Source organism: Ranitomeya variabilis, chromosome 5, assembly GCF_051348905.1.
Source record: "Ranitomeya variabilis isolate aRanVar5 chromosome 5, aRanVar5.hap1, whole genome shotgun sequence".
Classification (NCBI taxonomy): domain Eukaryota; kingdom Metazoa; phylum Chordata; class Amphibia; order Anura; family Dendrobatidae; genus Ranitomeya; species Ranitomeya variabilis.
Genome location: NC_135236.1, coordinates 407,407,581 through 407,422,713, shown reverse-complemented (window position 1 = coordinate 407,422,713; position 15,133 = coordinate 407,407,581). Strand labels below are relative to the sequence as shown.

The 15,133-nt window shown below is 42.4% G+C and overlaps 1 protein-coding gene across 4 annotated transcripts in view; it reads right to left on the bottom strand.

The window, feature by feature from the left end:
• Positions 1 to 2,860: 2,860 nt before the first annotated feature.
• Positions 2,861 to 15,133, bottom strand: part of IRAK4 (interleukin 1 receptor associated kinase 4) — a 38,564-nt gene continuing 26,291 nt past the window's right edge. For all 4 annotated transcript variants that reach the window (XM_077265132.1, XM_077265131.1, XM_077265129.1 and 1 more), the window contains 8 exons: positions 14,926 to 15,086; positions 11,847 to 11,911; positions 9,286 to 9,400; positions 9,092 to 9,201; positions 8,827 to 9,010; positions 3,587 to 3,649; positions 3,290 to 3,448; positions 2,861 to 3,199 (listed from right to left, as the gene is read on the bottom strand). In XM_077265132.1, coding sequence (XP_077121247.1) covers positions 3,152 to 3,199; positions 3,290 to 3,448; positions 3,587 to 3,649; positions 8,827 to 9,010; positions 9,092 to 9,201; positions 9,286 to 9,400; positions 11,847 to 11,911; positions 14,926 to 15,086 — 905 coding nt within the window. In that variant the 3' untranslated portion in view covers positions 2,861 to 3,151. The remainder of the gene's footprint in view (positions 3,200 to 3,289; positions 3,449 to 3,586; positions 3,650 to 8,826; positions 9,011 to 9,091; positions 9,202 to 9,285; positions 9,401 to 11,846; positions 11,912 to 14,925; positions 15,087 to 15,133) is intronic.

Below are 15,133 nucleotides of genomic sequence, written 5' to 3'. Positions count from 1 at the left end.
GCACAATCTACAATGGAATGGTTCACAAATAAACGTATCCAGGTGTTAGAATGGCCAATTCAAAGTCCAGACCTTAATCCAATCGAGAATCTGTGGAAAGAGCAGAAAACTGCTGTTCACAAACGATCTCCATCAAACCTCACTGAGCTCGAGCTGTTTGCCAAGGAAGAATGGGCAAGAATTTCAGTCTCTCGATGTACAAAACTGATAAGAGACATACTCCAAGCGACTTGCAGCTGTAATCACAGCAAAAGGTGGCACAACAAAGGGGTCCGAATAATATTGCACGCCCCACTTTTCAGCTTTTGAATTTCCGCAAAAATTTAAAATAACCAATAAATTTTCGTTCAACTTCACAATTGTGTTCCACTTGTTGATTCTTCACCCATAATTTACATTTGGTATCTTTATGTTTTAAGCATGATATGTGGGAATAGGTTGAAAAGTTCCAGGGGGGCGAATACTTTCGCAAGGCACTGTATATGTGCATCCAGATCTGCTTTTCTGTGCAGGTCTACTTACAATTCACCATTTTGAGATGTGGTTTTCATACCAGTTTGCTGAATCTGGAGCTAATGCACCAAGCTGGCAGACAGCCGCGAGCCACAATTCATGGGACTGCAATCCACATGTGGCTGCCGAGCGACAGGTTGGACCATACTCCGCTTGGAATTGCTGTTCCTCATCCTGGTGAGGGGCCTCGCGCATGCCAGGTGACTGAACGCTGTCCAAGTGACAGAACTTCGGGACTCAGTTAGGTGACACTGGTAAGGGCCACACTTCCGCATGTACTAGTCCCCGGGAAAAAGGTGGGGATAAGTTGTATACATGAAGATGCTAAGAACTATCCCACGGCCCAGGTGGACATGTCCCACAAAGGATGCTCAAAGACTTGTTGCATGCTATTGTTTCCTTCAAGATTTTCCTTTCTATGTACTGGCTAGAGAGAAGGATGTAGTGTAATGATCAGACAGGTGGCAGTGCAAGTGTAGCAGAGCTGTGCATGAGGCTGGGTGTCTGCAGAGCAGTATGGTACAGGTGCAAGTGTTGCATGTTGCTTGTAGTACTAGACTGATTGCATGTTGTAAGCAGTGAGTGCAATATGCATATGACTGTGTGAGTGATGTGCAGGTGGCAGATCATCGCATGTAATCTGTAGATAACAGACCCTTTTAGGCTCTATGTGTTGGCAGATGGTGCCCTGTCCCCCGACTCTGGGAAGAGGGAAAATATGTAGCAAAGCCAGCTAGGCTACTGTTAAATCCTAGCCCTGCAGGTTATGATTAGATGCACTTTACTTGCTTTGACCAAGAACCAGGGCCTGTGTTCACTAGGGGTGTCAGTCAGCTGGATGCAGAGTGTGCTGCTGGCGACTGACCAGCCAAAATATTATCTATAGCTGGGAGAAAGACATGCCAGGATCTCAGTCTGAATGGAGATTACATGGGTCAGCTAGGAAAGCTGAGCAGTCTGTGTTTAAGCTGCAAGAAGCGTGTGGAAACTGCAGCCTGTCTAGTGTGAACTGTGCCTGGAGTTGAACATTTTGGTTTGGAGCTGGAAGCTCAGGCTGAAAGGGGTATCGCGACTGGTGGGATCGTACCTCTTCTATGTATGAAGTTTGCTTGGAGAGAAAGGATTGTAATCTGTTCAGGTGAGACCGCACTGACATATGTGCCCTGCTAAATAAACGGTTTATTTTTTGTGATACCGTTCTGCCCAGAAGAGACTTTTTTGGTTCTCTTGGAGTTTTATGAAGGTAATAAAACTACACTTGCTTGGACCAAATCACATTGCCTTTGTGAATGCTAGCTAATGCCTGAGAGGCTGACTCCCCACAGATCCCACAATCCAGAAGATCAACTGGGACATTTGGACCTTGTTTGTTAATAGGTGATCCTTAAACACACACACTCCAAAATCACCAGTGTAGGCCTTCCCTAATTTTTCTTACATAGAAAGGGCAACCCCAGTCTGATAATGGGTACTCCTTGAGTCACGTTCCATATTTTCCATCAGTATTCGTAAGCCAAAACCAGGATTGGGTGATAAATACAGAAGTGGTGACGTGTTTCTATTATACTTTTTCTCTGACTCTTCCACTCCTGATTTTGGCTTACAAATATTGAGGTAAAACACTGACCAAATACTGCTAGTGTGAACATGCCATTACGTCTCGTGATGAAACTCAAATTAAATACATTAGAGAGTGGCTTTAAACGTTCTTTGCAAAACTAGAATTAAAAGGTAATTTAGTTTAGAATATCTATTGGTAAGTATAGGACCTTCAATTAGATGTAGCGGAGAGCGGCTTCAATAGCGACTCTTCCCCCTTAGCTGGACCCATGTAGAACAGACAGCACAACGACTTCATTGTGTTATCATGTAAAGCTTCAGTTCCTTCTGGTTATACAGAGGGATTAGACACTACAGGTTACATCTGATCTCTGGGGAACTCAGACATTCAACAAATTGTCAACTCCTGCTAATAATGAGGTATTCTAAAAGTGGACAATCCCTTAAAGCACTTAACGAAATAATGTTAACAACTAGTAAAGTGTTTCTGCCTAGTGTTGAGTGAAAGTGGTCACTACTCGAGTTATCATTGGTGCGCCAAGTATGGTAGGGATTGCCTGCCATATACGAGAAATCCCGACATGTTTTTTGGCTGTCCATCAGCTGTGACACATGCAGGGCGGAGACTTTAACATGTGACTCAAGCACCTGCAATACTCTGTGCATACCCGAGCACCAGATGTAAACTCGAGTAGTGAGCACTTGTACTCTATGAATTGCTATCATTTTTATGTCTTTACTACATTGGAACATTATACATTAAAAAGGATGATGGCATTCTAATATAGAAAAGGAAATTATTCATCTTAGGCGGTTGATTTAGTAATTTATTTATATTTGGTACACAAAGTAGGAGATGTATAAAATCAAGAACAGAGAAAACTGGAGGAGATACATACAGCAAACGACACTGCACTTTCCTATTACACTAGTTCTTGTACAAGGGCAAAGATGTTAGCCTTAGTTTCCTCTCAAGGCCTCTTTACCAATTTTATCTGCCTGATTCTTTAAAAATAAATTGTTACAGTAAGTGTAATTTAAAATGTAATAAATATATGCACTGAGAACATAGCACAAGTCAGAAACCAGAATGGATGCTGGTAAAGTTTTCCAAATCATGGAGCACCTGTAGAATGAAATATAATGTTACAGGTTAACTGTGCAAACTGATGAAAAATATGCAATCTATTCTGCAAAATAAGTTGCCTATATATACCGTGTCAATGTTTGGTCTCTTATTCTTCGTTTGGTTCAGACACCGGCTAGAAATACTGTACATTTTTTCTACTAAGTGGAGCTCTGCATCTTTCATATTTTTATCCACATACTCCTCAAGTGTTTTTTCTTCCTCTTCAATTTCTTCTTTCATCTCAAGCTGAGGGGAACAAAAAGAAAAAAAAAAAAAAAAAAAAGAAGCTTTTTCTGCATGTAAAGGAACTGAAAAAACTGCCTTAACCCCTTTATGGACAAACTAAACCATGCAAGAAGAAGTTAAAAAAAAAAAAATTGTTACCAGTAATACTGGATTCCGATCCTCATCAAATGGTGCAAGGCCAGAAATTATTTCCAACAATACCTAAAAATACAGTGTTGAATGAAGTGAGATTTACAAACATTTTGTAGTTACATTTCAGTGATATGTGCAAATATACGATGTACAGTTAGGTTCATATATATTTGGACAGAGACAACATTTTTCTAATGTTGGTTATAGACATTACCACAATGAATTTTAAACAAAACAATTCAGACGCAGTTGAAGTTCAGACTTTCAGCTTTCATTTGAGGGTATCCACATTAAAATTGGATGAAGGGTTTAGGAGTTTCAGCTCCTTAACATGTGCCACCCTGTTTTTACAGGGACCAATAGTAAGTGGACAATTGACTCCAAGGCTATTTCATAGACAGGTGTGGGCAATCCCTTCGTTATGTCATTCTCAATTAAGCAGATAAAAGGCCTGGAGTTGATCTGAGGTGTGGTGCTTGCATTTGGAAGGTTTTGCTGTGAAGTAAACATGCGGTCAAAGGAGCTCTCCATGCAGGTGAAACAAGCCATCCTTAAGCTGCGAAAACAGAAAAAGCCTATCCGAGAAATTGCTACAATATTAGGAGTGGCAAAATCTACAGTTTGGTACATCCTGAGAAAGAAAGAAAGCACTGGTGAACTCATCAATGCAAAAAGACCTGGGCGCCCACGGAAGACAACAGTGGTGGGTGATCGCAGAATAAGCTCCATGGTGAAGAGAAACCCCTTCACAACAGCCAACCAAGTGAACAACACTCTCCAGGAGGTAGGCGTATCAATATCCAAATCTACCATAAAGAGAAGACTGCATGAAAGTAAATACAGAGGGTTCACTGCACGGTGCAAGCCACTCATAAGCATCAAGAATAAAAAGGCTAGACTGGACTTTGCTAAAAAAAACAGCTAAAAAAGCCAGCACAGTTCTGGAAGAACATTCTTTGGACAGATGAAACCAAGATCAACCTCTACCAGAATGATGGAAAGAGAAAAGTATGGAAAAGGCGTGGTACAGCTCATGATCCAAAGCATACCGCATCATCTGTAAAACACGGCGGAGGCAGTGTCATGTCTTGGGCACTGGGTCACTAGTGTTTATTGATGATGTGACACAGGACAGAAGCAGCCAAATGAATTCTGAGGTATTCAGAACCATACTGTGTGCTCAGATCCAGCCAAATGCAGCAAAACTGATTGGTCATCGTTTCATACTACAGATGGACAATAACCCAAAACATAAAGCCAAAGCAACCCAGGAGTTTATTAAAGCAAAGAAGTGGAATATTCTTGAATGGCCAAGTCAGTCACCTGATCTCAACCCAATAGAGCATGCATTTCACTTGTTAAAGACTAAACTTCAGACAGAAAGGCCCACAAACAAACAGCAACTGAAAACTACCGCAGTGAAGGCCTGGCAGAGCATCAAAAATGAGGAAACACAGCATCTGGTGATGTCCATGAGTTCAAGACTTCAGGCAGTCATTGTCAACAAAGGGTGTTCAACCAAGTACTAAAAATGAACATTTTATTTAAAATGATTGAATCTGTCCAATTAGTTTTGGTCCCTTTAAAAACAGGGTGGCACATGTTAAAGGGAACCTGTCACCTCGTTTTTTTCGGTATGAGATAAAAATACTGTTAAATAGGGCCTGAGCTGTGCATTACAATAGTGTAGTTTGTGGACCCCGATTCCCCACCTATGCTGCCGAAATACGTTACCAAAGTAGTCGTTTTCGCCTGTCAATCAGGCTGGTCAGGTCGGATGGGCGTGGTGTCTTCCCCCAGATCTTGCGTAGTTTTCCGTTGGTGGCGTAGTGGTGTGCGCATGTCCAAGGTCCCGAATCCTGCACAGGGGTGTGAAAATAGCAGCGATGTCCGTTATTCCATTGGTGATCGGTGGGCGCGGCCATCTTGCTTTGGCCGCGCGTGTGCAGAAGCGGCGCTCTGCTGGCCGCGGCTTCAGGAAAATGGCCGCGGGCATCCGCGCGTGCGCAGATGGCTATCGCGGCGGCCATTTTCGTGAAGCCGAGATGCGAACTCTGCTTCACGAAAATTGCCGCCGCGCTAGCCTTCTGCGCACGCGCGGATGCCCGCGGCCATTTTCCTGAAGCCGCGGCCAGCAGAGCGCCGCTTCTGCGCACGCGCGGCCAAAGCAAGATGGCCGCGCCCACCGACCACCAATGGAATAACGGACATCGCTGCTATTTTCACACCCCTGTGCAGGATTCGGGACCTTGGACATGCGCACACCACTACGCCACCAACGGAAAACTACGCAAGATCTGGGGGAAGACACCACGCCCATCCGACCTGACCAGCCTGATTGACAGGCGAAAACTACTACTTTGGTAACGTATTTCGGCAGCATAGGTGGGGAATCGGGGTCCACAAACTACACTATTGTAATGCACAGCTCAGGCCCTATTTAACAGTGTTTTTATCTCATACCGAAAAAACGGGGTGACAGGTTCCCTTTAAGGAGCTAAAACTCCTAAACCCGTCATCCAATTTTAATGTGGATAACCTCAAATGAAAGCTGAAAGTCTGAACTTCAACAGCATCTGAATTGTTTTGTTTAAAATTCATTGTGGTAATGTCTATAACCAATATTAGAAAAATGTTGTCTCTGTCCAAATATATATGGACCTAACTGTATATAGTCATCAAATTTATTCAACCCCATCACAAATTAGGTTTATTAGAAATAATTACAAACTTTCTGCTGTTTACAATAAAGCAAAGAAACAAGAACAATTTAAGTAGCTCAACACAAATAATAAAATAACTGATTTCTCAAAATCCAAATACAAAATGCCACTTTTAATGACTACTGCAGGCTCTGAATTTTTCAGACACTCAAGGCAAGCATCTTTATTACTTAAAGGGAATCTGTCTGTAGAATCAACCCTCCTAAGCCGTCTAGATGAGCATGTAGGTAATAAAAAGCTGAATTATACCATACTTTGATATCTGCGATCTGATGTTTTATACCAGAGAAATCTATGGTTTTTCTTATCTGTTAAGGAGCTGTTCTAGGCTATGGGCTGAACACTAATCTGCATAAGACTCCGCCCCAGAGCTTATTTTAAATGAAAGGGGGTGCTGCCAGTGTAAAATGCGTAATGACTGACAGTCTACTCTCAATGGTAATACCAATGGTAATACCCACTTTCATTAAAAATTGGCTCTGGAGGCAGATTCTCGGGGAGATCAGTGCCCTGCCCATAGATCTTAACAGCTCATTTACATATTAAGAAAAATGTGGATTTTTCAGGAACAAGACATCGGATCGCAGATATCAAGGAATTATTTTAGTCACCTTTCTATTACATGCATTCTCAGGTAAACAGCTTAGGAGGGTTGATCCTGACAGATTCCCTTTAATGGAACACCTTTTGAAAATGTAATGCATGGCCAGACACCAGATTCTAGAAATGTTCCTGAGGAATTGCAGCCTCTAGTTCACCAAAATTCTTGTGTTTGTGTGGTACAACTGCTTTCTTCAAATTCCACCAAAGATTTTCTAGGGGGTTAGGTCAAGCAACTAACAGTCAATCCAGAATCTTCCAGAACATCTGAAAAACCGAGTTTGGGTGTATTTTGAGGAATGCTTGTGGATTATTGTCCTGCTGGAATTTCAGCTTCCACATAAAGGAAAGATCATTTCTCTTAGGCCGGGGTCACACTTGAGAGTGCAATGCGAGAAACTCGAGCAAGTCTCTTGTATCAACACCAGCAGGGCCGGACTGGCCATCTGGCAATTCTGGCAAATGCCAGAAGGGCCCGTCTGGTCATGGGCCACATTGCCTGCTACTTGTTAACAAATTGGTGTTCTCAAGATACCCATACTGTTAAGAGTTGTGACCGAGGTATCATTAGAAATATTGGTCTTGTAGTAAATCTTGCCTTCCTCCATCCAGGGTAATATTAGTAATATATCCCATCTGGTGCTTGGGGATGGGGAAAGCTTGGGCCTGTGTGATTTCAAATGCCAGGGCTGAATTTCAGCCCCAGTCCGTACCTGAACACCGGTCACTGCCGCCGGCACTCAGGACTGGAGCGTGCGGCTGCATGTATTTCTATGCAGCTGAACGCTCCACTCCAGAGTGCCAGCGGCAGTGTCGGGTATTGATGCGAGTTTCTCTCACTGCACTCGCAAGTGTGACCCCGGCCTTAGGGTTTGCTGATACTTGATTGAATCCATCTTGCTATTCACATGCTGCAAGTTTCCAGTGCTAGAGCAAGCAAAGCAGAACCCAATGGATCACCTAGCCAGTACTAGGCTATTCTGTAGGTAGGATGGTCTTTCAGTGTATGCTTCCTCCTCTAGACCTACTGCTGATCCAGTTTTAAAATTCTACTTCTGTTTCATCATTCCACGGAATAAAACCCCCAAACATCTGACATATTTTGTATAAGTTTGAGCATATTGGAGACATATTTTCTTGTGCTTTTTGGTCAGTATAGAGACATTCAGCATTTAGTATGCACCTTACTGAGCAATCAAAATTGCCTCCTGATCTTCCTGCAGGTCACGCGAAGGTTTTTGATCACATGCTTCCTAAGGAATATATCAGCAGCCACTGACAGCTTTCTCTTTGTGCCATGTCCACGTAGTATAGCTAAAGTTCATTTAACTTTGAACTTGAGAACTATGCTTCCAACTGCAACTCTAAGAACACAACATTCAGAAGAAGAACTGGAAGATTCTGGATTGGCTGTAACAGTCTTCCAACTTAAACCTCATAGAAAATCATTGGTGGGATTTGATAAAGGCAGCTGAAGCCTAGGAAGAAGGGGCTAGTTTTCCTCAGGAACGGTACCAGAAGCTGGCATCAACCTTGCAGTAGATCATGACAGCCTAAGAGTGTCTACTAAATACTAAAGACATGTAGGGGTTGAACTCTGAGACTACGGTAGTTAGTAAAAGTAGCACTTTGTGTTGAATTTGGAGAACCCACTTGTTATATTAGTTGTGATGAGCAATTTACATTGTTCTTAAAAGACTAACTTTTGCTAATACATTTTCAATGAAGGTTGAATTATTTTGATTGCAACTGTATATTATTCATCTATACAGACACAAAACAGTGTGTACTTGATACATTAGTTATCCATATATATATGTATTATGTGCTGCCAAACAGCCATTATTGTTGGATACATTGGAACATATCTCTGAAGCAGCTATTGCAAAACCATTAAAAGTGAAGCGTGCTACAGTTACTTACCACACCAAAGCTGAATATATCAGATTTTATAGTGACCTCTCCCCGTAGGGCCTCTGGAGCCATGTATGCTGTCGTGCCAACAATTCTTTCCGTCATCATGGTTCGTGCCAGATGTCCAGTAGCTCTCGCAAGACCAAAGTCAGAGATTTTGGGGGTAAAATTATCATCCAGAAGAATATTTGCACTTAAAGAAAAAAAAAAAAATCAACATTGCTCCATAATGAAACAATTTAATTGTAATAATTTCTTTGTGATAATCACCAACCTCTTAATGTCTCTATGGACGTGATTATTTTCATGTAAATATTTGATTCCTTGTGCTGTTCCCAACATAATATTACATCTCCTACTCCATGATAGTGGAGCTGTGTTATTCTGGAAGAAGAAGAAAATGAGTTTCATTCATGTCAGGCACCAACCGTACTTCTACTCACAAAGAATAACATAATGGCCACTCACCAGACAAGCCAGTCGGTCCAGTAGAGAACCATTAGACATGTAAGTGTAAACCAAGCAGTAACTATCACCATCATTGGAGAAGCCGAGTAATTTCACAATGTTCTCGTGATGACATCTAGAGAGTTGTTAAATTAAATGTAAGTATTAATAGGTTTAAAATACCCTGTTGATGCATAGCACATGAAAACCTAGAAATGCCATACTATACAGTACCGTGCAAAGGTTTTTGGAAGCCCGGCTAGAAGTGGTCTTCAAGGAAGAATTTTTGCCAAAAAAAGCCCTACATTGAACATGGAAACAAGGCCAAGAGGCTTAAAAGAAGTCATCCACTAAAATGTGTGGTGGGAAGGTTGATATTAACCTTAGAAATAAGGCTTTCTTCAAATACCTTGCGTTTCCAAATGTGTCTGAGCGGCGCTATTGGTGTCCACTCTTCCCCATCACATGAACAGCTGAAGCTGCCTCTGATGACCGGTGATGTCAAGTCAACGTCTGGAACTGGAAGCTGAACGAGCATCACCGAGGAGGGACCCAGTATCCCTGAGTGACTGGGCTGTGAGAGGAGTTTCACTGCACATCCCAGCTCATAATGGCGCACGCTCTCCTAAACTGCTTTCATTAATAAAGCGCAGCAAGCCCACGTGATGCTGGGCTGGGTCGTGCCGTGAAGCTCCACCCAAAGCCCAGTCACAGGACAATAAGGAGTGTCTATTGGAAACTGAAGTATTGTGGAGGTTGCTTACAATTTGTAGCTGCATTTCGTCAAACTGAGATGGGGATGTGTTTAAGATTAATGGTGTCCTCAATGCTGACATATACAGGCAGAGTCTTTATTAGCAATATCATCAGTGAGGCATCCGATTGGCTCCAAATTTATTCTGCGGCAAGATGACCCTAAACATATGGGTAATGTCATTAACAACCTTCTACAGAATAGGAAAAAAAAAAAAAGGTCCTGGAAGTGATGATATTGCCATAATGGAGCCCTGATCTCAGCATCATAGAGTCTGTCTGGGATAATATATGAGCAAGCCTACATCCATAGAAGATCTGTGGTTATTCCTTAAAGAGGTTTGGAACAACCTCCTCCTGAGTTCCATCAAAAGCTGTGTGAGTGTTCCTAGAAGAACTGATGCCATTTTGATTCAATTTAGATTTCTCTTTTGTTCATTCACGGTTTACTATTAAAAATAAAACTTTTGACACTTCTATCTTTAAAAGCATTCTTACTTTGCAGCATTTTTTCCACACCCGCCTAAAACTTTTGTACAGTACCTTTATTAGCCATGTTTTTTTTGTGCGCACAACAGTGAATTCCTATGACTAAGCAATAGGATTATACTGGATATTAATACTCCAATTTTCCCAGTGCACATATTAGACTATTCAAGATGAATATTAGGCAAACTATTGGGATCATTATATAATAAGGCAAACTAACCATAATTAAAAGAAAAGTTTGCCATGGTATGAGCCATAAGGAGAAGCAACCAAATGTGTTCAAAACACCACAAATGAAAACAAAATTAAAAAGTGAAATTCCAGCCTAAAATAAAACCACCTTTTACTTACCTATTTCTTTTTAATGCCCATAACATACCGTACTTCAAAATAGCTATCCCAAGGTAGCAAAAAAAATAAAACAAATAGATTTGTATAATACAGTGAACAGGGTCTTAAGACATATATTCGATTAATATTGAATTGTAGGGACACACACACTCCATGGCGTACATATATGAAGAGTATGATTGTAGGAGTAAACTTTCTCCTCTAAGTGTGCTTTCACATTGCGTTCTGTGTCCCAGTTGGGGCATACATCTGAAATCCCCCGCAAAACAGGTTCCGGACGCATATGCCGACGGGGCCCAATCGACTCCAATGGTGACGGCAGAGTGAAAGTGCACTCTGCCGTGCACTTTTTTGGGGGAGTGTACGCCTACAGGCAATCTATTGGCCCCGTCAGAGCATGCGTCCACACCCCGTTTTGCGGGGGATTTCGGACGTATGCCCTGACGGGGACACAGAACGCAATGTAAAAGCACCCTAATATACTAGTTTGCAATATGAAGTGCACACTGCAATCATTTAATGGGTTTACTACAGATATGCTATATGTCATACAATAAAAAAGCACCATGGAAAACGATGCTACTATAAAATTAAAGGGTTTGTCCTGGTTCATAGCAAAACGGCTCTCAGGCTGGATCTGCAGTGGCATAATAAAATCCCCTGCTGCCCCAGCGCCACCGCTCTCTGCTATTCTTTGTTTACAGGGCTGCAGTAGTAAATGTCCCATCTACAGTATGTGACCACTGCAACTAATCACTGGGCTCACAAATCATGGCAACAGACAGAACAAGTTAGCTCAACTCAGTTGTTTCTAATAAAACCAAAAAACACTTACGAACAGTAACAAGCAGTTGCAAAAAAATACAGGAAAAATAAGAGACAAAACAGTGAGAGCAATGCAGCCATATATTTAAACTACAAAAGCTTTACGGAATCATTTAAACTACCGCACGGTATACACAGAGGTAGTATTGGTTACATGTACTCACTGAGCCATTGTTTTTATTTCCTGTTCAAACTGATCTTTAAGGTCCTGTAAACTTGCATCAGCAATCTGCGAAAATAGATAATTATGCACTGAGGACATGTCACGTGCTCAAAACAAAAAAACAAAAAAAAAACTTGGAAGTGGGATTATCTGGGACTTTGTTTTATTTATTTATTTTTTTTTTTACTACCGGATTAAGACCTTACAGGCAAACTACAGCTTTTTCTGCCCGGTGCCCATCTCTGCTGGCTCAGAGCGGTCACAGACCGCTCCTGACAGTGATTCTGCAACATCCGGTGACATCAGGTCAACAAAGCATCTTCTGCTCCACTTTGCTCTGTTGACAGGGCATTTCTGTGGGTGTTATGCTGACTGACAGCCATATCCCCACTGCCTAACAGCAGGGTTCAGCTGTCAATCAGCATGACATTGGTAGTTACCCCTCTTTGACAGACAGACTAGATCAGAAGAGGAAGAGCTGCTCGGTAGACCTGAGGTCAAAGGAAGCAGCGGAATCACTGGCAGGAGTGGTCCGTGACACCTTAGTTGACATCTAATTGCCTGTAAGCCCTTAGCTCCACACCTAGAATTCTTTTCTTTAAATACCCTGTAAAAATCCCTGCGATCCCCTGATTCTGACACTTTTTCGTTTTATGTTGCGTCACTCCAATACAGAGAAATGCATGGTTGTTGCTTTTGGAGAGCAGTAGGAAATCGCTGGGCTCAGCATTCATGGCAAGATAGACAGCACAAGTTCTCTAAACCCAGATGTTTTCAAAGGAACCAGACAACACCATAGTAGTCACAACAAGTTGCAGAAAAATAAAAAGACAAACCAGTGGGAGCAATGCAACACTATATTTAACCTCAAATACTGTGTGTAAACCCATGGGACGTTTCGTCAGCATGTTCTCTGGGAGTGCCTTCCTCCAAGGCGCTGTCAATCAAAGCAAAGCAATGATCTAGCAGTCTAAGGGCAGGTGCAGACAAGCGTATTTTTGGTCCGAGTGTGATCTGACAAAACATTAAAAAAAAAATAAATCACAGCCAGACCAATGTTATGCTTTGGGGCACTGCAGATTTTCATTTTTTTTCCCTTGGACAGTGCCTGCCCGAGGAAACGATCACTTAATGCCCGACTTTGATCCGATATTCAGATCGCAATCGGCTCTGCAAGTCAAGGAGGGTGTGGGAAACATTGGACTGCACTCGGATGACATCTGAGTGAAGTCCGATTTCCATGGCCTCATATAATTAAGATGGATACTTTTTTTTCCTCAGTCTTCTGATCCGAAAGAATCGGAGTACACTATAATCACACTCTGTTCAATCTCTGATAAGAGTTTGATTAGAATGACGAGCATAATCGGCCAGATTCTCTCAGATGAGAACATCTACGGCCGTCTGCACCTGCCCTAAGATGCTGCTGAGCTGTTATTAATAGCATCTGGGAGGGAGGGGTGAAGAAGTAAACGCTCATACACTTGAATGGGAAATACTGCAATACTCAGCAGTAACTACTAACAATGTGCTGTTCCACTCTGTATACGGCTTTCATCTGGCCACGGACAAAACAGATATCAGCTGATCAGTGGGGGAACAGGGTGTCAAATTCCCACTGATCTAATGCTGATGGCCAGTCCTTCAGATCACTATGAGAGTCCCAGACAACTCCTTTAACTTATAAAAAGTATCTCAAACGTGCAGTAAGTAGGGATGAGCGAGCGTGGTCTGATAAGGCGTTTTTCGAGCATGCTTGTGTGCTAATAGAGTGTCTGCGGCGTGCTCCAATAATACGCTCCAAGTCCCTGCTGCTGCATGTCTCGTGGCTGTACAACAGCAGTAACACATGCAGGGAGTGCCTAACAAACAGGCCGTGAGACACGCAGCAGCGGGGACTTGAGCGCAGAGTATCTTTGGCGCACTCAAGTACTAATAGCACATGAAGAGTGCTCGGATAACACCTTACCCGTGCATGCCCACTCTTCACTAGTAGTAAGTATATTACCTCTATGTATACAATTTTACCTGTGTAGTGGAGTTAAAAAAAAAAAAGAGGATATAAAACAAAGTATTTTTTTGAAAATAATTACTGACCCGGCTGTGCAAACTTGTGGACACAGACATCAAATTACTGTTTAGTTACAACGACTGCAAATATATAAAGGTGTTGTAACCTGTTATTAAGGGAAGTCTGTCACCCCCAAAATGCATTTTAAGCAAGCTATATCCTCATATAATGGAATTAAACCTTATAAAAATCATACTAGCATTGTAACTATTAGTGTTACAATGCATGAGAAAATAACTTCATTTGCATGCAAATGTATGGCTGGGTGCAACCTTGGCGCGGCCAAGATCTTGGTGCCCTGTTACAACCCCTTTCTTGGGGTGAACTCTGTCTTAAGTGAGCCAGGGTGTGTGCGAGTGCCTGTGACGGGCTGAGCATGCGCATGCAGTGGATGTGCGCTTTCTCCTCCCTGCTGACGCCACTCGCTACACTCCAGGGTGTAACAGTGTAGTGGAGTGGCGTAGCGAAGAGCCAAAGATGAGAAGAAGCCCAGCCACTGTGTGTGCCTGGCCGAGCACGGCGGTGTCACCCGCCGCCTGACTTTAGGTAGCACTCTAAGAAGTGAGCACTGTGAACCAGAAGCACGGAAAGCCCCAAACATGCAAAGTGAGAGGCTGTAAGGGTGAACTCTTAAGAATGCCAGAAGGTGCAGCGAAGCCCTTTCATGTGCAGAAAACTCAAAGTTGTTTTCTGAGGCATCGTACCACTAGCAGATACAGTGCTAGTAGGACTTTTATAAGAGCCAAGCCCCCGGTATCGTGGTATAGCCTGATGCATATTGGGGGTCACAGATTCACTTTAAGTCAGGGAACAGATGATATGACAAGAACTAAGTCACGCAGTGAGAATTAACCCTTAGAGTAAGACAGGATTCTATCATCCCCCTCTATCTAACTCACAAGGACCCGGTTTGAAAAGGCACCCAACCCCAGCAAGGATGAATTATCATTAATTTACATATTTGTTTTGTAATTTAGTAAAATAAAAGAAAGACAAGACTGATACCTACATTTGTTAGCTTTTTCACTGCCACATACTCATTCTTTAAGTGGCCCTGGAAAACCATCCCAAAGCCACCCTCTCCAATCTTACTTCCTCCATTAGAAAGTGGTCGATCATCAAAGTCTCTTGTAATTCTCTTCAGAAAATTAAAGGAAAAAATGCCAAAACCTGCAACATTCCATAAGAAACAGAGTTAGAACCCCTGTGCAATGTGT